Genomic DNA, 25,964 nt, shown 5'->3' on the forward strand with positions numbered 1-25,964 from the left:
ACTTATACTTGTAACTGTGCACTGGATGTAAGATAGGGCCCTATGATTTTAACAGCACACAAAATTGTCTGATGTCAGTATTCAGTATTATATTGTCATACAGATTACATTGTATTATGTCCAGTTGCATACGTAATAGAAAATGATTTTCATGTCATTCTCTCTGTGTCATTAGCTTGGCCTGCCTCTCTCTAGTCTGTGTACAGTCCCATGCAATACCATCTTTGGATCCCAACACCAAATGGTAAGAAAATCCCAATGATGGATGAACACTTTCAAAACACACTTTCAGATAGTTAGAAAAAACTTGACTGATCGTGTTTGTCTCTGTCAGGACATTGCCCTGTTGGACAAACTAATCAAAGAGGACATAGAAGCTGGGAAGCTTCCTCTGCTGTTGATTGCCAATGCAGGTGAGGGGAAATCACAGTTCAAATATTGCTCTATTCACTATCTACACATGTGGCACAAACCAGTTGCTTATGATACTTTCTGATGTTTTTTCCCAGGCACCCCTGGGGCAGGACATACAGACAAATTGGGTCGTCTGAAAGACTTGTGTGATCAGTACAGCATGTGGCTGCATGTGGAGGGGTGGGTCAATACTTTAAATCTCTGCATTATATAGTCTTAATGTATGCACCTCATGTTTAACATGAATTCACTGAAATACTCTCACAGTGTTCATGCAACTGTAAATATCATCCTCCACACTAGTGTTATTATCAGTGCAGCTTAAAGGTATACTATGCAGGATTTGTCGCTTATTGATTGTAAAGAAAATAATCAAACCTGGCCTCTCGTGCTCGGCTCAACAAGACTGAGAGAGCAGAGGTGGTCAAGGGAGCTAGAAAGTGAATGAAGGGGGGGAACGGTGTTAACGAGAACAAAGCAGTGAATCAGAGAAGTTAAACATCTTTTATTGATTGTTTAATGGCAGTAACATTATAAACCACAAATAAACACATCCACACCTCCTTCACTGCAGGAAGGTGCTGCATTGCTGGATCTTGTGTGAATTTCGCAGAAGCACAAGCTTCATCCTGTCCACTTGCCTTCTCTGGTCTGTGTGTGTATGCGCATATGTGTGTGTGTCTCAACCTCGCCCTCGATCAAACCGACAGACACACCTGCAGCTCACATCCACATAGCAGAGGAGAGAAACTAAGGGTGCTTTCTGAAGTGCATACTTTTTCTTTTTACTTTAAGTAGGTACTGCAGCTACCCTTAATTAAGTACATACTGTTTCATGCAGTATGCACACCGTACTGCATATACTACTTTCTCATAAAATTACACCCTGAACTTTAACCCTCTGGCTTTTATATCTGTTACCTTGGAGATAAAAAAACATGCCACTTACTGAGTTCGCCAGAGACTGAGATCAACCCAGAGAGCTCTGCTGTTGTTAGTTTGCAGTGTTTGTAGGTTAACCTAAAAATTATAACTGCACAGATTGTAGATTCAAACATGTTTGTGACAGTGAATAATATCTGCAGTTCTCTTTCATTGTAATTTTTATAGTTATGTCCTATTGTTGTTTGTGATGTATTTATGATTATTTGGTTCACTTAAACAATTAATATTCCCATTACTCCTATTCGACTGGTCATCAGTTACTTGAATGCACTGTCATCCGTTATTGAAACTTCTGACAGCTGTCAATCAGCTGTCAAGCTGACATCTGTTTGCAGATCAGTTGATGTGACATATTGTACGCTGTGCAGAGGACTGTGGGTCAAAACATTCAGAATGTATTGGGACACACTAAATCTTTTTCTGATGTACTATATAGTATGGTAGTATGGGTATTGGAACGCACAGTAAAACAGTGGTGTAACCTAGCTGTTATGGTTTTATGGAGTTGGCTCAGGGCTACATGCCATCCCCCCAAGGTTGACACCCAGAAATGGTTCATGTTTTCAGCCATGACAACAGGAAGTCCCTGTTGTCACTACTGTTATGTTAACTTTTATTCTGGTGTTGTGTTTTTTCCTTCAGGGTCAACCTGGCAACCCTAGCACTGGGTCAGATCACCTCTGCTATCATGGTAATCTAATGTTAAAATACTAATTAATTAATCTAGTGTTTTTTTACCACCATAGGTACTAATGAAAGGATAGGGTCACATTTTTTTTAAGTCTATCTTAAAATAATAGTGACATGGGTTATTGGTTGTAATTGTTCTTCCTGTCCATACTGGTCTCAATCAGATTTCCTCTAAAAGGGGACTTATTATTTCGTATGTTGTGTCTTACAGTGGCTTGCAAAAGTTTGGGCACCCCTGGTCAAAATTCCATTTACTGTGTATAGCTAAGCAAGTAATAGATGACCTGATTGCCAAAAGGCATGAAGTAAAAAATGACACATTTCTTCAGTATTTTAAGCAAGATTAGATAAAAGAAGATGACATCACATGAAAGCAAGTCCATAAAAGTGGGTTCTAAGAAGTGATTTAAAAGAAGTCACTGTATTTCATCAGGCAGGTCATTCCAAATCCAAGGGATGATGGAGCATGGTCACCTTAAGAGTTAAGCCTCAACTTTGAAATGACCAGAAGGGCCCCACCTGAAGATCTAAGGCTATGAACTGGCTCATGTGGGGTCAACATCTCTGCGAGGTAGCTTGGGGCCAAACCCAGACAAGCTTTAAAAGTGACCATTAAAAACTTAAAATTAATTCTAAAATGCACAGGAAGCCATTGAAGAGAAACAAGGATTGGGGTAATGTGATGTCGGATCATATTCCTGCTGGAACATGTCCAGTTGAGTTTAAAAGCTTTTATTGGTGATTTTACACAGTAGAAAGTGCCACTATTTTCCATTACAGTCATTTCTCAGCTACAATGATGGTGCACAGATGATATGGAAGATCTGGAAATGCTGACCAATCAGCGCAGACTGGGTGTTTTGGGAGTTGGCTTAAAGAGACAGGGGCTAAAACAGAGCATCTCAGATGGTGGGTGAATACAGATGTTCCAGCACAGACAGCCTAATGGAAATAAAGTGTTTCTTGAACATTAAAGCATGTAAATATGTTCCAACACAAACCTTAAATAGAAGTAGTCTTGAGTACAATTTCAGTGTCAGTAATGGGACACAAAATTCACAGTCCATGTCCTGTGTTAAAGGTAGGATCTGGAGGATTTTCAAACAAAACAAAATATAGACATATACAAATGAAATCCTGCTTAATCATCACCTATGGGCTTCTACTCATGTGTGGTGGTGACTCTGTTTGCAGAGCTCCTGCCCTTTAACTGTATTTTGATGTTTTTGTGAGCTCGGACTGCTCGGACCACGGAGATTTCCCCAGCCAATGAGAGAGCGCAGGTGCCGTGCCTGAGTGTGTCCGAGTGTGCACCAGCGCGAGCCTTGCCTGAACCTCTTCTGTGAAGCTTTCTTCCGTACCTCCGGGCTCCGTACACCCGGGAGAGTTGAGCCTGATAGGAGGGGCCAGATTTGAATGTGTGTTTACAAACAGCAACTGGAAAATCCTCCAGACCCTACCTTTAAGATGTTTATTCATTTTAAAGTTTGGCTGGAGCTAATGTGAGAATTCTTTAGTTTGTGTTAGAAACCTAAATGGGGATCTTCCAAAGTTACAATGTTTTTTTATAAGAAATTCCCTCCTTGTGGTTCCAAAGACAGTGTTCCCTTGTTTAACTGAGACACGGGGACAGATGCCTTTTGTGAGAACTTGATGCTGCTATTACTTAACCATGGAAGATACCTACTTAACTTGGTCTCCTGATGTCCCATGTCAGCTTTGGTTGAACTTTGGAATGTATTGTTACACAAATGAGAACTGTGGATTTTGTCTTCCATTACCTACATTGTAATCACATTAGGAAGAAAAAATTTCACAGCCAATATGGATGGATGGAATGCAGATAAAAAAACTTGGTGATACTTCATATTAAGTTGAACATAGTAGAAGTAGTCATAAAACACTTATTAATGCCTTATGCATGGCCATATTCTGCAACTACTAGGCCTTTAACTGAGAGTTTTACCTCAATAACCTCATAATTGCTGCTTATTGATGGGATGTAAAGAAGTTGTTGTACATGAATTACGATCTTCATATGCTTTGCTAATTTTGGGCCGTATAAGGTGGTAGTACCACTGCCCTAATAACACTTAATAAGTATGATTTAATGTTATATAACAAAACACAAAGCTGCAAGTGTTTATAATGTCTAAATAACTTAAGTAAGTTAATTAAGTCTTTCTAACTCAGAGTATGTTCCCCATTCTAAAGTGATGTCTTGCTCATAAACAGTTATCTGGTAGTTTGACACTTATTATTAACCCACACAGGTTCCATGTTATAGAGTTGACTTCTCTTCACACTTGGTAAATCCCTTGTCACACAGAAATGGAGGTCAGCTGAGACACAAAGGTTCTATTTCTATTCAGTGGTTGAAGAACAAAGTCAGCACAAGTAGAAATCTCTCCTTTATTAATGGACAAACACATCTATTAAAAATGCACTGCCTTATAACTGAAGACTTGAATCTGTTATTTGCAGTAGTTGTACTAGGCAACCTGTGTGGGTTGATGAGTGTCAAACCACTAGTTAATTAGTTATGAGTGAAATATCACTTCAGAAATGCAAACATATTCTGACTTATTTAGACACTTTAAACACTTGTACGTTTTTTGTTACATTACATAAAAATAGACCACATCTCATTCATTCACTTTATGGACCCTCCTGCTGAGGGTTGCTAGGGGCTGGAGCTTATCCCAGCTGTCACTGGGTGAATGATGGGGTACACCCTGAACAGGTTGCCAGACTATCACAGGGCTGAGACATAGACAGACAACCATTCATGTCACATTCACACCTATGGCTAATTGAGAGTCTGCAATTAACCTAACCTGCATGTCTTTGGACTGTGGGAGGAAGCCAGAGAACAGGGAGAACACGCAAACTCCACACATCGGGGCCTAGCCGCCAGCTGGCATGTGCCCTCCTTCGTGGTGGCATGGCGGTGCAGTGGTTAGCACTATTGCTTTACAGCAATAAGGTTTCAGGTTCTAATCTGCCGGCTAGCTGGGGCCCTTCTTTTTGGAGTAGAAGGAGTAAGAGTTATTAAGTTAGAATGACTGTTTTTATAGCACTACTACCTTAACTACAAACTGTACTGAGCAAAGCATATTGAGATTGTTATTCATGTGCAACAGCTCTCTTACTTCCTATCAATAACACAGTAATTAGGAGGTTATAAAGGGAATCTCTTTAGTAAGTGTTTTATAATAACTAATAAAAATCCAATATGCTACTAATATGACTGCTAATAAGCAATTAGTTAATGGTGAATATGTATACCTTAATATAAAGTGTTCCCAAAAACTCTTTCAGTTTACATATGGACATGTGAATATTGTTTTAAGATAAACTTGAAAGAAATGTTTCAGCTGCGAATTAAGTTTCAAAGTCCACTGCTGCCTACAACAGAGCAGAAAGTCTTCTTCCTTCCCATCATAATTTTCCAACAGCTTCACTCCATGGACCAGATGCCAAAAAGCACATGAGCATTATTGATCTCTCTGTCACGTCTGCAGTGGAGAGCACAAAAGTCATCACTTTCACAAAGAAATGAAGCCAGCAATGTTGCAAATGCCATGTCTGGAAAGATGTATAATCTTAGTGTAAAAACCTGAAAGAGAGAGAGTGGCAGTGTTGGAAAAGAAAAACAGGCAAGAATCTAAGTCTCCACTTTTTACCTCTGCCAACTTCTGAGCCTCCCCTCTCTGTGTTAGTGTCTGGCCTCATTTTGATTAGAGAAGCCAGACACCCAAGAAGGGACACCTTACAGTGACTTTCTCTTGTGACATGTGTTCCTGTGTTCACTGTTCTTTCCCCTGCAGGCAGCCACCAAAAGTGACAGTATGACACTGACACCAGGTCAGTGGCTGGGACTACCTGCTGTAACTGCTGTCACCCTTTACAGACATGAGGACCCAGCACTGGTAGGCTCATATCATTTCATACAAATTGAGTCAGCACAGAGTGATAGTTGTTTCTGGGAGTTTTGTGGCAGGTTTTGCTGTACTTTTAGTTACCTAATCCCAGCTGAGGAGATATTATTTTCGAAATGATGTAACCTTTTCCATCAATAACTACTATTTTAACTGCCCAAGTTAAGATTTATTTTTAATTTCATTAATATTAATTGCAGTATATTCTAGGGCTGGGGGAAAAATCGATACAGCATAGTATCGCGATAATTTTGTGCGTTAATATTGTATTGTCACACAGTGCCAAGTATCGTTTTTTTATTTATATGAATTATTAATATTACCAATACAAATGAAGTTACAAATTGGGTAGCCTGCTTAAATGATATAATCAGTAGCTGTTTAAGTCCGATACATTGAATGAATTTCCCCTCTGGGTATCAATAAAGTATATCTTATCTTATACATTTTGCTGCAAAAAAAAAAGAAGAAAAAAAAGACTAAACTGAGATGAACAGACTAAAAACTTCATCTTATTAGATAACACAAATGTTGACAAAGTTTTCCTTTGGGGAAATTATTTGAAAACAGGTAATATCTTAATGTATTTTATAGCAGACCCCTCAGACCCATTGTCAGCAGCATTAACTCGGTCACGTATAACATTGCCAAACATTTAGCCAACATCCTGGCTCCCTTGGTGGGCAATACGCCCCACCATATCCAGAACTCCATAGACTTTGTGAACAAAGTAAGAGGTTTAAAAATGGATCCAGATGATACAATGGTATCCTATGATGTGACTTCCCTGTTCACTTGCATTCCAACCATGGATGCTTTGGAAACAGTCAGGCAATGGTTGATACATGACAACACCCTCCACGACAGAACCAAGCTCAGCCCAGACCAGATATGCCAACTACTGGAGCTCTGCCTGAGCACTACCTATTTCAAATACAATGGCAATTTTTACAGACAGAAACATGGCTGTGCCATGGGCTCACCGGTATCTCCCATTGTGGCTAACCTGTACATGGAGGATGTAGAATACAGAGCATTGAACTCCTTTGAGGGAACAGCACCGAGCCACTGGTTCAGATATGTGGATGACACATGGGTTAAAATCAAAACTCAAGAGGTACAAGCTTTCACTGAACACATTAATTCGGTGGACAGAAACATCAAGTTCACAAGAGAAGATGTTAAGGAGAATAGTTTGCCCTTCTTGGATTGTGATGTGCACATTACAGAGGACAGAGGCCTCCACATTGGGGTATACAGGAAACCCACTCACACAGACCAATACTTACTGTTCGATTCTCATCACCCACTGGAACACAAACTCGGTGTTATCAGGACCCTACAACACAGAGCTGATAACGTACCTACCAGCACTCAGGCCCAAGGGAAAGAGCATGAACATCTGAGGGAGGCTCTAAAAACTTGTGGTTACCCCAGTTGGACCTTTGTGAAATCAGCAGCCTGTTCCAGAAAGAACAAGGTGGGTGAGGAAGAAAAGAACAAGCGCAATAACATTGTCATCCCCTATGTGTCTGGGGTATCTGAAAAACTCAGGAGGATTTTCAGCAAACACCACATCCCTGTGTATTTCAAACCCAGTAACACACTCAGGCAAAGACTGGTACACCCAAAAGATTGTACACCACACACTCAGAAGAGCAACCTAGTGTACGCTGTCCAATGCAGTGAGGAATGCCCAGACTTGTACATTGGTGAAATAAAACAACCACTAAACAAACGCATGGCCCAACATAGAAGGGCTAACTCATCAGGGCAAGACTCAGCTGTCTATCTATACCTCAAGGAGAAAGTACACTCCTTCGAAGACAGCAATGTGCACATTTTGGACAGGGAAGACCGATGGTTTGAAAGAGGTGTAAAAGAAGCCATCTATGTGAAATTGGAAAAGCCATCTCAATAGAGGAGGAGGTCTGCGACACCACCTATCCCCCACCTATAATGCTGTCCTTTCATCCTTGCCCAGGAGGCTTAACAACTTAACCTCTAAAAACAACGGTCGTTCACAAATGGCCTCATGTGACTCTAATGACTCCAGTGACAACCGTTGCAGCAGGAGTTTCAACGACTGTCGTTGACACACCATTGGAGCACTAACGAACCAGTGACATCATTGGCCTTGTGAAGACCTCCCCAGAGGTTAAATACCTGGGTGCTTCCACACCAGTTTGTCAGACTAGTTCCAGCCTAGTCAGACAAGCATGAACTGATGAAGCCTCTTGGATAAGAGGTGAAACGTCTTCTAAGACAAAGCCAAGTCCAGTTGCGTTCGATTCAATTGCCTTGAGGTATTTTATAGCAATACTCAGCATATCCCAAAACATTTAAAATCGCAATAATATTGTATCATGACTAAAGTATCGTGATAATATAATATCGTGAATCCTCTGGTGATCCCCACCCCCAGAATATTCTTAGCTCTCCATGACCACTGTCTATGTCTTTGTCTAAATGACTCACTGCTCTGTGTCTCTGTGTTCGGTGTCTCAGTCACTGGCAGCAGGTTTGACCTCCAGCCAGCCGGTAGCGAAGCTTCGAGCACTGCCTCTCTGGCTCTCCCTGCAGTACCTTGGTCACAATGGCATTGTGGAAAAGATCAGACATGCCACAGCTCTAGTAAGCATCACTTAACACCTCCTAAACCACAAACTGTCATTTTTCCAGTTCTGTAAATAGTTATATAAGCTTCTTTCTTCACAAGTTTAACTATTCCTTTAATTTTTTTTTTTAAAGAAATTGAATATTGCCAGAAATGTAATATAGCACACACTGCCATTATTATGGAGTTAGGCAATAAAATCTTTTTCTTGTCTTTTGTAGATACGAGAGCTCACTCATTTCACCTTTATGTCTCTCCCCTCTAGAGCCAGCAACTCCTGCAGAAGCTAAAAGCTCTCACCTCCATCAAAACATCAGTAGGTGTTCTCTTAATGTTCTGCCATATATAATAACCCAATTTTTATAAGGTGAACAGATATTTTGTTAGTTTTTGTGAGAATATGCACTGACAGGAAGACAGTACTGAGTCAGAGAAACCCCACTGTGAGTAAAGTGACTGAAAAATAACAGTCTGTGCAGTTACTGTTTGTAACTCACCACTAAATATACAAAAAGCGATATTTCTGTGCACCTTTGCATTACGCCTTGCTAAAAATGGAGCCATATTGTGTATGTCATGGTGCTGCAGCCTGCCCACTACATGCTGCCCTGCCTGGGTTTGATCACCATTTAACACCTGAGATTTGAAGGAGGTCAGTCTTTAGGAAACCAGTCATCTTAACTAATAAGTAGGACATTTTGGGTATGATGGTCATAGAGAGAGATTTATAACAAAATAGATAATGAAAAAACAGCCATTATAAGAAAACATTCTCAGATAAGTAGTAGTAGTAGCAGTATCTGACTTTGGCCTCTAGTTTCATTGTGGTAAACTGCTGTTATCGGCCTGTAATGTTGTAATTAGTATGTTGCGTGCTGTGGATGCCTTCACTTGTGACTCATCAGTCACTTTAATATTGTACTGATATCATATGAGAAAAGTATATACTCACTGTTGTGTAGTTATAACAGAATGCATATTAGTATATGAGGATACATTAAAACTTAAGATAAAGTTACATAAAGTCACAAAATACAACACTGATAACAGAAAAACATTAGTTAAGGAATATTTTAGAATATTATATTGATGTTAAAAAAAAATAGGAGGATTATGTTAAGCTCACTGTGAAGTTATTAAACCTTCCAGAAATGTTCTTTTTCCCTACAGGTATATAATCAATACATTATGCAGACCTCAAAGTAATAAAGTTTAATATGTTTCAGTACTTGTTGATAGTTTCCCAGCTGTTTTCATTTTTTAATGCAGTCCTGCTGAAGAATATCACAATTCGGCTGCTGCCTTTATTTTATGCTTTATCTTATTGTCGTGAAAAGACCAAAACCATCAATGTTTTAGTTTGTCTCTCAATACTTTACCCTGTCTGTGGCCCTCAGCCCCAAACCCATTGATTCTAAAGATTTAGATCTTTAAAAACAGCACAATGCATAGTTTTTTTTGTAAAAAGCTCAGTATTTTCCTAAAACAGCTGGTCACTGTGTTTTTAAAACAAATGTTACTCAAATAGGAGTAAGTAGTACAACTTTTGGGACTATATTCATTGATGGATTAATCCCCATTTGATGCTTTAATGGGTTTGTGGGATTGAGTCAGAATAAACTAGAGTGAGTTTATGAGAATGAAAGAACATGTCACTAGTGCAACAGCCAATATGTTTACATGACACAAGAGAAAATTGATTTATTCTGTTATTCTGACAAAAACTTTTAAGATATATGTAAACATGTTAGTTCGACTGAAATTGTACTAAATGGAATTCCTCAAAGTCGGACTAACACACCCAGATAATGTGATTGGGAGTGGAATTACTTCTGCATGTATACACTCAATCAGACCCAAACTGGCCAAGGCACTCTGCACATACTCCACAATTTCCGCCCCGGGCTTTGACCAGGAAGTCGAAAGCATTATATGCGTAACAGAAGAAGAAGTCGGTTACATCATGGTGAAATGTACATCCAGGGCTGTGCACTTTTGGACACACAAGGAGGCACAGTTCATTCTGTGTCAGCTGAAAGGGTTAAATATTTTAGAATACATACAAAACACATGCTGCTAGCAAACTATTACTAACTTGTTTGTTGATTGTTTGGTCTGTAACATAATAGGCAATCAGAAAAAGGTCCAGTTCTAGCAAGCTGAAAGGGGGCACATCACGACCTATTGTAGCGGAATTGGGCATACCTCGGTCTATAAATCGATTCTTTTCCTGTGCTTGTATACTGGGACAAGGACAATATTCCAATTTAATTGCCTTGTTGAGGTGTAACCCTAGCTCCACTTAACTGTGCATGTAAACGTACTGAGTGTGGCTCACTGTTTTGGGGAACAATGGAGCTGTATGGCATTGAGGAAACTGATATATCAGGCTTTGGATACCAACACAATACTTGATAGTAGATACGTTCATTGTTGGTTTGGCCATGGGATTTGTTTACAAGAAGAAAAATATGAAATATCACCAAATTTATCATTTGATAATGAAATTAGATACAAAGATGTAGATGACACATTTTTTTTATATTTAGGTTAATAGAGTAACTGCTTTCTGTTAGTTGCTGGAGGTAAAAATCAATTTGAAAGCTGATTGATCTCAATTGTGAACTAAAATTTGATGGATAAACTTCTGCTTTAAACTGTGAAGATGTTCATGATATTAGTAATTGTCATGGCTGGCAGAGGGACAACTCATATAGTTCATTATTTTTGATTAGCCTTTCCTTAACAGCCCCATCACACCACCATGACACTAGAGGCCTTTGTATCTGTTTGGACCTTTTCTAAGCACACTAACTTATGAGCAGTGATAAATGTAATATTTACTGTATACTAGAGAACCTGATTAGATTTAGCCCATAGGTAAGCAGTTATTAGATATTATCACACCCACATGTAAAGTTAATAGACATACATGGACATGGAAATATTGGCTAATTAATCATCTTATTTGCATAATATACCGCTCCAGTGCAATTTTTCTTTTTGGTACAAGGATCAGGGCCTCTTCATGTATTCATAAATAACATGTATAACCCCAGCTGAGCTGTTCAAAGACAAAATCCATTTGTGTTTATAGGATGTGCTTGAGACAGAGATCTCTCTCGTCGAGGCTCTGACCATGGTAAAACTGATACTGAAACAGTCTCAGGGGTACAGACTTGGCTATAAGGCTTGTTCACTGGTATAAACTAAAGGCAAACACTGCATCCATACAGTCACTGAGGTAGGGCTGTACCGAATGTCATACTTTCAAAGCTTTCACTGAAGTTTTAGAATAAAGCCATGAATGTTTGTCGCTGTATTTTATGACATACAACTGGATCTCTTCCCAGGTCATTAAATACAGTTGAATTGTCACAACCCTGTATGTTGCTATGAGACACACAGTTCACAGCTGAAACACACTGTAACACTTGGTTAGTGTTGTGAAATGGTCATGGTTAGATTTAGGCAATACAATGACTGGGTTAGGGTAAGAAAAAAAAAAACATCTTTTAGGTTATATAAGTACATTTGCTACCTAATGTAATGTGGCGGCGATATTTGTTATTTTATTTTGCTGATTTGGTCTGCCTTTGAAGAACAAGAGAGACAGCATACAGAGCCAGCATATTTACATCTTACTCGGTGAGTTAAGGGTTTATTTTGACCAAAAGAGTTGGTGATTGTTCGAACAAGTGGAAAGATTAACCAAGACAATTTTGGTGAGTTTTATTTTGTTTTTGTGGAGATTTAATGAAGTGAGTAAATAAGGCGATTAAATCTAGTCTTAGTTTTATGAAGAATATAGGTGTAAGAATATGTATTCTTTTGACATTTTGTGATTTTATTTTGTTAATTCTTAAGAATTGAGGCCTGTCGGAAAATTTTGACATTGAACTATCACCAAACCCCAAAATCTGCCACTAAAAATAGTATACTAATAATGCCTAATCTTTATTTGCAACTGTCTAGACATAGTGTAGGTTTAAACAGATTGAATAGACATGCAAAAAATAAACAAAAAATGAACTGAGTAGCATTTATGTGTTAATTTAGAATTCAAATGTCAACATCATGAATGAAGCTTTGAAGCTTTGAACTATTCGATACAACCCTACACTAAGACGTAATGGGATGTGAATTCATCCCAGCAGAGTGGCTGGGATATGTAGCATTATACATTAACACTGCTGGAGTACTTATGCAGTGAACAATCAGTATGTTGGGGATCGGAATCATTCCACACTGGTACTCAAACTCACAGTATCTTGGTAAAAGAAGGAGGAATTTCAGTTTTGTCAGCCACATTCATTGTGGAGATGCTGCAGTTTGAGTCTGAAGTACCACTGTGTTAGTAAGATGCAAATGAACTTGCAGGTCCATGTGTGAATCTCTTCTGTATGTGTGTGTATAGCTGTAGTTTTAGTCAGTGTGGGTTGCCTTGGTTCCAGGGCGTGGTGTCTCCGTTCCCGCCCATCTCCGGGGCTTCACTGCGGGACGTTCTGGGCTCTCTCATGCTCTCTATTGTAGGTGGGACCAAGCCTCTGCCTGTCTCCCTCACTTCCCCATTCCCCTTTGTCCCTCTTTCTCTTCCTTTTCTTTCTTCCTGTCACTCCTGACCATTTTCCTTCACTCACATCAGCTCAGCTGTATTTGGGTCTCCATTGGCTGATGGACTGTTCACTTCTTCCTAATTGTTTAGGATGTGGACCACTCAGGCATGTTCTTTGAGGTACTTCAGGGAATGCCTCTCCACACTCATTATGTTTTGTTGCCTTTGGAAGAAATACAAGGGTCATGAATAATTAATGAATGTGTCATGTGCTGTTGCATTGCAATTCTTCCTTTTTTTTTTAAGTCAAAATACCAGTTGGTGGTGGCCTCTGTCAGGATGCTTTCCACCGCAACAGTGTATAAGGTCTTTGGGACTCCTAGAGAGACCTTGAATTTCTTCAGGTAATGTGACATGTCAAATTCTCTCTGACATGGACCCGAAGTTCCCCACCCTCTCCATAAGAGTCCTATTCACTGACGTTCAGTAGGAGTTGTTGGCCTTGCACTATAGTGATAGTTCCCCCGCTTCTTCCAGGTAGGCCTTCTCATAATTGTTGATGATCTGGACTAACACTACTGCGTCATCTGCAAACATGATGAGTGGAGTACAGCAGGGGCCAGGTACACAACCCTGGAGGGCACCTGCGTTGAGGATAATGGGGTTTGAAGTGTGACTGACCTCCTGAGTTCTGGCAGTCACAAAGTCCAGGATCCAGGGACAGCGTGGTTTTAGGGGTTTAGGGGTGGTTTAAGGGTTTTAGAAATCCTAGCTGGTTCTACTGTCTGAATCACTGCATGTGTCCCCAATTTGTTCAGTGATTTAGATATGTAGATTTGTTGTGCTCATTGACAGCTTTACCCTCTGGGTAGTAGTAAATAGTGACAGAGAAATGGCCAGATAAATGGCTATAAGTGTAGATGACATCAGTATAGCTGTACAGGTTGTTTTAAGTCATGTTGAATTACAAAAATAACAACTTTAGAATTAGCACGTTTTTACTATCATCAAAACAAAAAGCTAATTACTGCAATACTCAAAAAAGAGTGAGCCTGAATTATAAAGAGTGGAGATATTAAAAGTAATGACACTCAACAAGAGTTGTGTGGATTAAAGATCTTCTTGCAGATTTATTAAAAGCCAGTGGTTTTGTTGTATTCTTATGCAAGCTAGGAGCGAGACTAAAGAACAATGTCTGTCTGTCGGTTAGTCAGGCTGCCACTTTTGGCCAGATTGAATTATCTCAGCAGCTACTGGATGGATTGCCAAGAAATGTATGAACATTTATGGTCCCAACAGGATGAATTGAACTTTGGCCATCCCCTGACTTTTTCTCTAGCAGCATCATCAGGTCAAAATGTTATTTTTTTTAAGCACTTTGTTTTTTTGTCATAGTGAGCATGTTAGCATGTAGATGTTACCATGTTAACTTGCCTGTTAGTGTGGTTACCGATTCTTAGTTGGTGAGGTTCCTCTGACGTTTTGAGTCAGATATCTGACTTCAGGGGGCTTTCTAGTTGAGATCTCCAACTGGAAATTCAGAAATCCCCACTTCGTTGTGCAAATTGAACTCACCAATACATACTTTGGTCAACTAGAAGTATAAAAATAAAAGATGTTTTGCTGCCTTTTCATCTTTACTAGCTAACAGTTGGCTAGCTTCAGACTGAGAGAAAATATTTTAATTCATTGTGCTGCTCAACAGCAATGTTTTCTTACATGTTACTCAGTGAAAGATTTGACGTCATGAATCAATTAACACACTTTAAATGTCAGTATGATAACTCTGACCAATCCATTTGTTTTTATTTTCGCTCTTACATGATGTACACTTTAGTGATGATTGGATCTTCAAGCATTTGAATAAATGTATTTTAACTGCATTATGGGAAATATATTCTGTTTCTGCGCTGGAGCACCACTACACCACTGCAAAGCAGTCTAAATGTCTTTATCTTTACCCATGACACCCAGCTCATGGAGGCATTCTCAGGCCTATTGACTCAAGACTCAAGACTCAAGACAACTTTATTAATCCCCTAAAGGGCAATTTCATTTGACAGCTCGCACAACAACACACACACAACACATAGAACATAGAAAGAAAATTAAAAGCTGTGTGCAAATTTTGTTAGTCGCCATGATGAATTACATTAAAATGTGAAGAAAATACCAATAAATATGTTCATTAAAAAGTAATCAATACCGGCAATACCGGATGATAAAAATACATAGAGGTACACAGTACCCAATGCACAATGCACAATACACACAATACAATTCATAAGGATGTGTTTAACCATAGGACAGCAGAGGGGATGAAAGACTTGGAAAAGCGATTACCCTTACAAGCAGGTTGGGCATAACGACGCCCTGAAGGCAATAGTGAAAATTCACTTGCTAAAACATGCCCGGAAATACTTAGAATGCCGTGTGACTTCCTCAGAACCTGTTGCTCCCATAGAGGACCTAGGTCTCTCTGCTTAAGTCCGATAATCTTGGAACAAATTTTCACAACTCTGTTCAGGCTATTCTTGTCCCTGAGTGACAGGTTGTTGAACCAACAGATAAAAGAATAAGTCAAAAGGCTTTCAATGAAGGACTGATAAAAACGACAAAGAATCACTGGACTGACAGAAAAAGAATTTAACATTCGAAGGAGATGAGTCCTCTGCTGTCCACGTTTGACCAGAGCTTCAGTGTTAACATCCCATTTAAGCTGGTTGTCAAACACAGTGCGTAGATATTTATAGGAGCTGACAATTTCAATCTTCTCTCCATCTATGACACTCTCAGTGAAGGCCTTCTTGTTACGTCTAAAATCAATCATCATTTCTTTAGTTTTGGATGCATTTAACTCTAGGAAGTTGTCCTTGCACCAATCTACAAATGCAGGGAGAGAGAGACAACAACACAGTATCATCCAAAAACTTAACAAGGAAGCTGCTGTCACAAGATGATCTGCAGCTGTCAGTGTATAAGATATAAAGAAGAGGTGACAATACGCACCCTTGTGGTGAACCGGTATTAGTTACAACAATGTCAGACAAATGACCATTCACAATGACCCTCTGCTGTCTGTTGGTCAAGAAGTCTAAAATCAATAAAACAAGTTGATGTGGTAGTTTAAAATCAGAAATCAGTCTCTCGATTAAAAGACAAGGTTGCATGTGATTAAAAGTGGAGGAGAAATCTCCAAACAACAGTCTAGCATGGGCATTAGGTTTCTCCAGATGTTTATACAAGGCGTTAAGAATAAAAATCTTAGCGTCCTCAACACCCTTTCCAGCCTGGTAAGCAAATTGTAGAGGGTCGAGTTTACCCTCGATAGCTGTGAGAATCTCATTCTTAATTATTTTCTCCAGGATTTTCATTATCAATGAAGTGAGGGCAATTGGCCTTAAGTCATTAGGCTGTCTAGGCTTACTATTCTTTGGTAGTGGCACAATATGAGATATTTTCCATGTATTGGGATACTGAAAAGAATCAACTATCATTTGAAAAATATGTTTAAGAACACAACCAAGCTGCTCAGCGCAGTGATGCAATGTACGGTCACATATACCGTCAGGACCTGGGGCTTTTCTCACATCAGTGCCTTTCAATAACTTAACCACCTCGTCGTTGAAATATGCTGTATAGTCCGTCCAGCCTATTCTGGGTCTCCTCTCACCTGGAAGTGCTTGAAATATCTCCACAGACAGGCATCTTTTAATCAGGTGTCCCAGTAAGTCAACATGGAGGAGCAATGTTTCTAATCAAAAGGGACTCCTTCAATTTTTAAGTCCAGAGCAATTGATACTGGCTGTCAGCTGAATTCAAATAATGTTAAATGTTGCTATAATGATTGTGACTCATTCTCTGTTGTCTCTGTAGCACTGTGGGTTGTGTTTTGTTTGTCCAGCTAATTCTCAGCAGTGAATGTTGTGTGTATTTCTTTGGTAACCAATAGACCAGGCACATGGCATCCATGGCATTCATAGTGGTCTTCTGAATACTGGTTTGATAACATTAATGTTCACCAGTATCTAGTCTTAGACTAACCTTAACTGTGCTGGGACTGTCTTGATTCTGGTGTGGTTAAAAAGATGTTCTCTGCTTTTATCATAGGTTTTAGGATTTTTATTACCATGAGCTCTTCTTTACCTCTGTTTGACCAATAAATTTCTGTTGGCATAGTGTTTGCTATGACCGTCAGAGCACAAGTAGAGGCATCCCATCTGGTGATCTTTTCTTTATTCTTTTCTTGCTTCGGTTCTTTGTCTGAATTTCTGTCTCTTCTTCCTGCTGTTTCCAACTGTACAGTTGTATGTATGGGCCTCTGGTGTGGACTTTAACCTTCAGTTATCTGTTTCAGGCATGCCTGTTGTTAACTCTTGGGTGCTGTCTAAGTCTGTTGCTATATGTAATGCTGGGTCATATATTTATATAATCCTAAGGTTATATACTTCTGATTCCAATTAACCATAGCCCTCTTCACTGGCTCTGTCCACTGCTCTGTGGGGTCCACCACTGAGAGGAGGAAACCCTGAAGCTGGTGCATGTGCCTCAGCTCACCAACAGTTTGCCCTTAATAGATATTTGAAACTCTCAGTATGATTCAAATGTGCAAGGTCATGCAATGCATTGTCTGTCCACATCCAAAGGCAAACGCTTTTTTAACCTCTTAGCGGCCACAGTCAAAGGTGGGGTGAAAAGAATGCATCATTATGTTCTTGATTTTTTTCTCATCACAGTGTGGACTTTTGTTGTTTTCCTTATTTTTATGGGGGGAGCAGGTATTTTAATGAATCAGAATCAGAAATCAGAATTAGTTTGTGCATATAAATGATTTTGACTGTGGTTCTTGGTAGCTCTCAATGTACAGACACAGAATAAACATACAGCTAAAAAGTAACGACTATAAAGCTGATCACGATAAACAAATATTTGACTACTTTTTACATTTGCGGCACCAAGGCTGTCATGTCATGGGAAAAGTTAGTCTTTAGGGCTGTTCATTTTAATTCTGACCATTATCTTTTCCCTAAACCTACCCAAGAATTAGCTTTCTGGTCAAAAGCCCCCGAAGACAAACTTCTCCCAATGGCGGCTACCATCAGCGGTGCCATCTTAGATGATGATGATACAGAAGAGAACAGCAGCACTCAAGCCATGTCATCGACACAGCACTTTAAGGGAAAACACACTCATAAAATAATAGATGAAAAGACAAGTTACCCACAAACAAAAGTTTTTTTTATCTGTTTCATGGTGAAGCTGCTGCTTGAGTGGGTCTCTAATGCTTGGTTCACGAATTATGGTGTGAAACAGCAGAGGCACTTTAGCATCAAGCTAGCAAAGAATGTAATTTCTTTATAATGGAGATGGACATAAAGTAAGAAAAATTAAAAAAAATAGTGGCTTTTACTCACCACAACTGCAGGGGGAACCAGCTTCATTTGAAAAAGACTACATTATGAACGGGTTGTTATTTATCATTCCCTCTGTATTTTTATATTTTTACTTTTTACCCGCTCCCATTTGCCTTGATGAAGTTAATGCATTGCGCTGTCATTTCAAACTCAACACTCCCTGTATGTGTTTCAAATTAAAAGCCCCTTATAACATCGGTTGAGAGAATCCCTTCATTTTCTAAATAGGCTTTTATTGTGAAACATTTGCAGGAACTTGTTGTGGAGGATTTAGTGACTTGTATGTTTACGTACAGTACTTCAAATGTAGCTCCCGCCATCTGGTGGCACTTTTTACATTACTATAACAACATTTCAGCTGACACATGAACAGACACAGTGACTGAAATAATAGTAAAAGTAATAAAAACAGGACAAATATAACCTGATGACATTACACACGTCCTGAAAGACAATCTGGGATTATTGGTGTGGACCACCATGTAGTGTGTCATGTTTGTCGGCCAACTCACGGCATGATTTTATGACAATAAAAAGACAATCGCCTAAAGTGACAAAGTGACAAGTTGTCAGAATGGACAAATATGTTGTGTAGTGTGAACCAGGCATAAGAAATATGGCCATTCCAAATGTCCTCTACTACTCCTGCTATTACGGTCATTTACCTGGTGGTGCATTTTGGTCTTCAGTTTGCTCATGATCTGCGTCTTGTCCTGAGCAATGCCCCACTCTTGAAGTTTACTTGCCAGCCCCTCTAATATCGAGCCATCCTTCACTGCCCTTGTTATTTGACAGTTGATCTCATCCTCTGCTCTGAGGTTAAGGAGCTCCTGGTACTTGTTGTCTTCCGAATTCGTGGACATTCCTGCTTTTAGATTAGGTGCTAGCTGCTACCTTCTTCTTTTTCTGAGTGGGTTATCAACATAATACATCGTCCAAACGTTACCCCCGTCCTGCCTATGGTTCAGTCCTGCCTGCTGTCCCTTTCACACATACAGTACAGGCCAAAAGTTTGGACACACCTTCTCATTCAATGCGTTTTCTTTATTTTCATGACTATTTACATTGTAGATTCTCACTGAAGGCATCAAAACTATGAATGAACACATGTGGAGTTATGTACTTAACAAAAAAAGGTGAAATAACTGAAAACATGTTTTATATTCTAGTTCCTTCAAAATAGCCACCCTTTCCTCTGATTACTGCTTTGCACACTCTTGGCATTCCCTCCATGAGCTTCAAGAGGTAGTCACCTGAAATGGTTTCCACTTCACAGGTGTGCCTTATCAGGGTTAATTAGTGGAATTTCTTGCTTTGTCAGTGGGGCTGGGACCATCAGTTGTGTTGTGCAGAAGTCAGGTTAATACACAGCCGACAGCCCTATTGGACAACTGTTAAAATTCATATTATGGCACCAACCAATCAGCTAACTAAAGAAAAACCAGTGGCCATCATTACTTTAAGAAATGAAGGTCAGTCAGTCCGGAAAATTGCAAAAACTTTAAATGTGTCCCCAAGTGGAGTCGCAAAAACCATCAAGCGCTACAACCAAACTGGCACACATGAGGACCGACCCAGGAAAAGAAGACCAAGAGTCACCTCTGCTTCTGAGGATAAGTTCATCCGAGTCACCGGCCTCAGAAATCGCAAGTTAACAGCAGCTCAGATCAGAGACCAGATGAATGCCACACAGAGTTCTAGCAGCAGACCCATCTCTAGAACAACTGTTAAGAGGAGACTGCGCCAATCAGGCCTTCATGGTCAAATAGCTGCTAGGAAACCACTGCTAAGGAGAGGCAACAAGCAGAAGAGATTTGTTTGGGCCAAGAAACACAAGGAATGGACGTTAGACCAGTGGAAATCTGTGCTTTGGTCTGATGAGTCCAAATTTGAGATCTCTGCTTCCAACCGCCGTGTCTTTGTGAGACGCAGAAAAGGTGAACGGATGGATTCCACATGCCTGGTTCCCACTGTGAAGCATGGAAGAGGAGGTGTGATGGTGTGGGGGTGTTTTGCTGGTGACACTGTTGGGGATTTATTCAAAATTGAAGGCACACTGAACCAGCATGGCTACCACAGCATCCTGCAGCGACATGCCATCCCATCCGGTTTGCGTTTAGTTGGACGGTCATTTATTTTTCAACAGGACAATGACCCCAAACACACCTCCAGGCTGTGTAAGGGCTATTTGACCAAGAAGGAGAGTGATGGAGTGCCGCGGCAGATGACCTGGCCTCCACAGTCACCGGACCTGAACCCAATCCAGATGGTTTGGGGTGAGCTGGACCGCAGAGTGAAGGCAAAGGGGCCAACAAGTGCTAAACACCTCTGGGAACTCCTTCAAGACTGTTGGAAAACCATTTCAGGTGACTACCTCTTGAAGCTCATGGAGAGAATGCCAAGAGTGTGCAAAGCAGTAATCAGAGCAAAGGGTGGCTATTTTGAAGAAACTAGAATATAAAACATGTTTTCAGTTATTTCACCTTTTTTTGTTAAGTACATAACTCCACATGTGTTCATTCATAGTTTTGATGCCTTCAGTGAGAATCTACAATGTAAATAGTCATGAAAATAAAGAAAACCCATTGAATGAGAAGGTGTGTCCAAACTTTTGGCCTGTACTGTACATTGATTCAGTGCTGTTACTACCTCTACTGCCAGCTCAAAGGCAAGACAATTCTTTCCCCCGAATCCATGATTGTATTTTTATACGCAGCGGCGAGGTGGCATAATGCCGCCATATTCCTGCCTTGAACAGGCTGTGTACAAGGGGCTATAGAGAGGGACACGATGTGATCAATTGTTCAAAAAGGATAAAGGCACACATTTTCAAACAGTCTGTCCTCCTAGGCAACCAAGGCATTTTGACCTTCACACAAATATGAAAGAAACTGTTTAGTAGTGTGAAGAAGAATGAAAAACAGAAATTCAAATCCTGCCTTCTTTCACACCTCCACACACCAGGCTAGTCGATGCCTGAGTGTGATTCTGCCATAAGAGAGGAGGTTTCAGACTACGACAGCACTCTGAAGCATATTGAGGTCTTGAAACTGTTCTTTGTGCAGTTACCACTTGGCTCTTCTCATGGATATAACAGTTATTTTTCTGGTTTCTAACTTGACAACATCACACACGCTTGTGAATTATTCATGACCCTCACATCAACACCCCAGACACACTAGCCTTCATCTCAGTCCCACCCAGGCATGATGCTTGCCCTAACCTTTCACCTGGATGTCATCAATAATGGGTTTCACTTTGGGTTTATTTCCTGTCTTAGTGGTTCAAAAAGTAAGGAATTGTACTAAATGCAACTTCACTGACATCATTTGTCTGCTGAATTTTATTCTGATAAAATAGCATCTCACAATTTGACACAAATTGTACAGTAATACTAAACAGGACGCACCAACCCTAGGTGATCTACTCAAACACAGATGTGTCCAGGTACTGCCTGCATCAGTAACCTGGTTGCATGGTTCATAGACTTGCTTTTGAAATATTCTACAGTGATAATGGAGTAGTTAAAATGCCCAATCCAACATATATTGATCAGTTTGCACTAAAAAGTAAGTCAGCCAGATCCTCTACACTGGAGCTGTAGCTTTGGTTTTGGCTGCTCCATAACACTGAGAGGCAATGACTCAGGGCACCTCTCCCATAATGACCAGTTTGACAAATCAAACAAGAAATGTGTGTGACATATAGTTACAGTTACCACAGATAAAACATATGTTAGTTTCAGTAGGCATGGACGAAAAACAAAATCTTTAATCCATGTTTACATCGCACCCTGTCAACTGATGATAATTGTTTTGCATGCCATACAGCAGATCACTTGTTAAGTGTAATAATAATGATCCCTGAGTCTTAGATGGCTCATCTGTGGCTCTATGTGTCCAACAGGTGGAGGATGAACTCAGCTCTCCTGTGGTACTGTTCAAGTTTTCCCAGGAAAGTAGTGCTGGTAAGAGTCACACTCCCTGAACCTACAAACATGACTGAGCTAATATTGATACAGCCTTTGTCAGTTGGAAACAATAATGGAACAGTAATGCACTACAGGATAGAATGTCTGTGCTGATCTTATTTATTTTCGTGTTAGTGGAGATTATTAGAATTACTTAATTGTTTTTTTAAAAGGATTGTGCCATAAAAAAATCTGTAGCTCAAAGGACCACTTACTACTTTTCAACCAAGTCTCATTGTCATCATCGGCTTTGTTATTATCACAGAACCCAACAATGGTACTTAAGTCATATAATAACAGGTTGATGATGATGTGGGTCATAAGTGATGATAGAAAGGGATTACTTCTGTATTAGTCTAATGTGAAAATCCTGCATAGTTTACCTTTAAACTTGAAATAAAAGTTCTGAAATAAATGAGAAAGTAGCGGGATAGTAATGTAACTATACACAGAAGTAATCATGGTATATTGTTGTATTCTTACTCTAGTCTGCATTTCTCTTTTTCCTGTTTTGATAGCATCCAGTGGGGGTTCAGTGGAAGGTTACTGCGCTGGGGAGAAAGAGGTGCTTGATTCCTTCAACAGATGGGTGAGTGTTTCCTCCTTAAATACGTAGCCTATACACCGATCAGTCAAAACATTAAAACCACTGACAGGTGAGGTGAATTACACTGAGCATTTTGTTACAAATCAATGTTTTGCTGAGAAACCTTTGGTCCTGGCATTCATGTGGATACCACTTGACACGCTCCACCCACCCAAACACCATTGCAGACCAAGTACACACCTGAGCAATGGCACTCCACAATGGCTGTGTCCCCTCCACAGCAGGACAAGCCCCATGCCACACTGCAAAAGCTGTTCAGGAGTGGCCTGGGGATCATGACAAAGAGCTCAAGACATCGACCTGGCCTCCAAATTCCCCGAATACCAACTTGCTTGAGTATTCGAGGTACATGTACAGCAGAGACACATGCGAACCACGGTGGGGCCTCCTTGGTTCAGACTTGGCTCTGACTTGTTGAGACATGGACACAGGACCTCTGGGGATGTCCTGTGGTGTCTGGCACCAGGGCGTTGGCAGAGGATCCTTTGAGTCCTGTGGGGTACCAGCACATCCCACAGATGCTCGATCGGATTGGGATATGGGGAATTTGGAGGCCAGGTCAACACCTTGAGCTCTTTGTCACATTCCTTTGGTCATTCCTGAACAGTTTTTGGGGTGTGGCACAGGGCATTGCCTGGCTGGACAGCCATAGCCATCAGAGAGTGTTGTTGCCATGAGGAGGGATACTTGGTCTGCAACAGTTTTTGGGTGATCTGGAGCGCATGAAGTGGCATCTACATGAATGCCAGGGCCAAAGGTTTCCCAGCAGAACATTACATTGTAATAAAAATAATAGATGTTATTCACTTCGTCCGTCAGTGGTTTTAATGTTTTGGCTCTAAAAAAAATTAAGAGAAGTTTGTAATTTTTAAGGGGCTCTTGTGTGCTATACCAAAGTTTAAGAAGTCAGAGCTGACCATATAACCACAAATATTCCACCTATTTTGTTGGGAGTAATCTCACAAGTTAACTCTCAGTGACCACACAGTTGATGTATTCCTTGTCAATATCTCCTGGGTGCAGCTGGGTGAACAACTGGTTCAGCTGGTTCCCACCAGTGGGGTAGATGTAGTGGAGCTTGAGGACGAAGGTACATGTGTTCGCTTCAGTCCCCTCCTGACTGCGGCAGGTAACTTGAACACACACACACACATGCACACACACACACACACACACACACACACACACACACACACACACACAGGCACACAAGCAAGACAGTCTGCGTAATATATTTTTAATGTATGTCAAATACTGTCAGCAAGGTTAAACCTCACCAGTAAGAAGGCATGACCATGACTTTCTCTGTTCTGTCCAGTTCTGGGGACCCAGCAGGAGAACGTAGAGGAACTGGTGGAGAAGCTGTCAGAGCTGGTGCCTTTGATGTGCTCCACGATGTGCCTCAGACAGGACTTCAGAGAGGAAATCCACCGACACTCACCCTCACTCAGATACATAGAGGACCTTAGCTGGCCTGGCCTTGGTGTTGTCAGGTAAGAATGGATAGGCTTTGAAAGTCCTGCCATGTACATTAGATTTACATTTTATCCAAAGCAAATTACAAGAAGTGCACTCAGTCATGTGGTTGCAACCCCAAAATGCGCAAGAGTCATGGAATGACTTCAACTTCATCATACACCGATCAGGCATAACATTATGACCACCTGCCTGATATTGTGTAGGTCCCCCTTTTGCTGCCAAAACAGCCCTGACCCGTCGAGGCATGGACTCCACTAGACATCTGAAGGTGTGCTGTGGTATCTGGCACGAAGACGTGAGCAGCAGATCCTTTAAGTCCTGTAAGTTGCACGGTGGGGCCTTCATGGATCAGACTTGTTTGTCAAGCACATCCCGCAGATACTCGATTGGATTGAGATCTGAAGAATTTGGAGGCCAAGGAAACACCTCAAACTCGTTGTTGTTTTCCTTAAACCATTCCTGACCAATTTTTGCTTCGTGGCAGGGCACATTATCCTGCTGTAAGAGGCCACTGCCATCAGGGATACCGTGTCCATGAAAGGGTGTACATGGTCTGCACGATGCCTAGGTAGGTGGTACGTGTCAAAGTAACATCCTCATGGATGGCAGGACCCAAGTTTTCCCAACAGAACATTGCCCAAAGCATCATACTGCCTCCGCCGGCTTGCCCTCTTCCCACAGTGCATCCTGGTGCCATATGTTCCCCAAGTAAGCGACGCACGCGCACCCAGCCATCCACGTGAGAAGAAAACGTGATTCATCAGACCAGGCCACCTTCTTCCATTGCTTCGTGGTCCACTTCTGATGCTCACATGCCCATTGTTGGCACTTTCAGCGGTGGACAGGGGTCAGCATGGGCACTCTGACCGGTCTGCCTATGTAGCCCCATACCCAACAAACTGCAATGCACTGTGTATTCTGACACCTTTCTATTAGAAACAGCATTAACTTCTTCAGCTATTGTAGTTACAGTAGCTCGTCTGTTCGATCGGACCACACAGGCCAGCCTTCGCTCCCCACGTGCATCAGTGAGCCTTGGTCACCCATGACCCTGTCACCGGTTCACCACTGTTCTTTCTTTGCACCTCTTTTGATAGATACTGACCACTGCGGACCAGGAATACCCCGGAAGTACTGCAGTTTTGGAGATGCTCTGACCCAGTTGTCGAGCCATCACAATTTGGCTCAGAACTCCCTCAAATCCTTACGCTTGCCCATTTTTCCTGCTTTGAGGACAAAATGTTCACTTGCTGCCTAATATATCTCACCCACTAACAGGTGTTGTGGATGAGATCATAGTGGTCATAATGTTATGCCTGATCGGTGTATATG

General features: G+C 40.8%; 1 protein-coding gene across 3 annotated transcripts in view; it reads left to right on the top strand.

The window, feature by feature from the left end:
- Nucleotides 1–25,964, top strand: part of pdxdc1 (pyridoxal-dependent decarboxylase domain containing 1) — a 52,568-nt gene that overhangs the window by 9,898 nt on the left and 16,706 nt on the right. For all 3 annotated transcript variants that reach the window (XM_033644003.2, XM_078161233.1, XM_033644004.2), the window contains exons 7-17: nucleotides 176–244; nucleotides 335–413; nucleotides 510–594; nucleotides 2,002–2,050; nucleotides 5,880–5,981; nucleotides 8,499–8,624; nucleotides 8,873–8,923; nucleotides 22,483–22,543; nucleotides 23,065–23,135; nucleotides 24,177–24,282; nucleotides 24,472–24,646. In XM_033644003.2, the coding sequence (XP_033499894.1) occupies nucleotides 176–244; nucleotides 335–413; nucleotides 510–594; nucleotides 2,002–2,050; nucleotides 5,880–5,981; nucleotides 8,499–8,624; nucleotides 8,873–8,923; nucleotides 22,483–22,543; nucleotides 23,065–23,135; nucleotides 24,177–24,282; nucleotides 24,472–24,646 (974 nt within the window). The remainder of the gene's footprint in view (nucleotides 1–175; nucleotides 245–334; nucleotides 414–509; nucleotides 595–2,001; nucleotides 2,051–5,879; nucleotides 5,982–8,498; nucleotides 8,625–8,872; nucleotides 8,924–22,482; nucleotides 22,544–23,064; nucleotides 23,136–24,176; nucleotides 24,283–24,471; nucleotides 24,647–25,964) is intronic.

The sequence above is a fragment of the Epinephelus lanceolatus genome, chromosome 18 (assembly GCF_041903045.1).
Source record: "Epinephelus lanceolatus isolate andai-2023 chromosome 18, ASM4190304v1, whole genome shotgun sequence".
NCBI lineage: Eukaryota > Metazoa > Chordata > Actinopteri > Perciformes > Serranidae > Epinephelus > Epinephelus lanceolatus.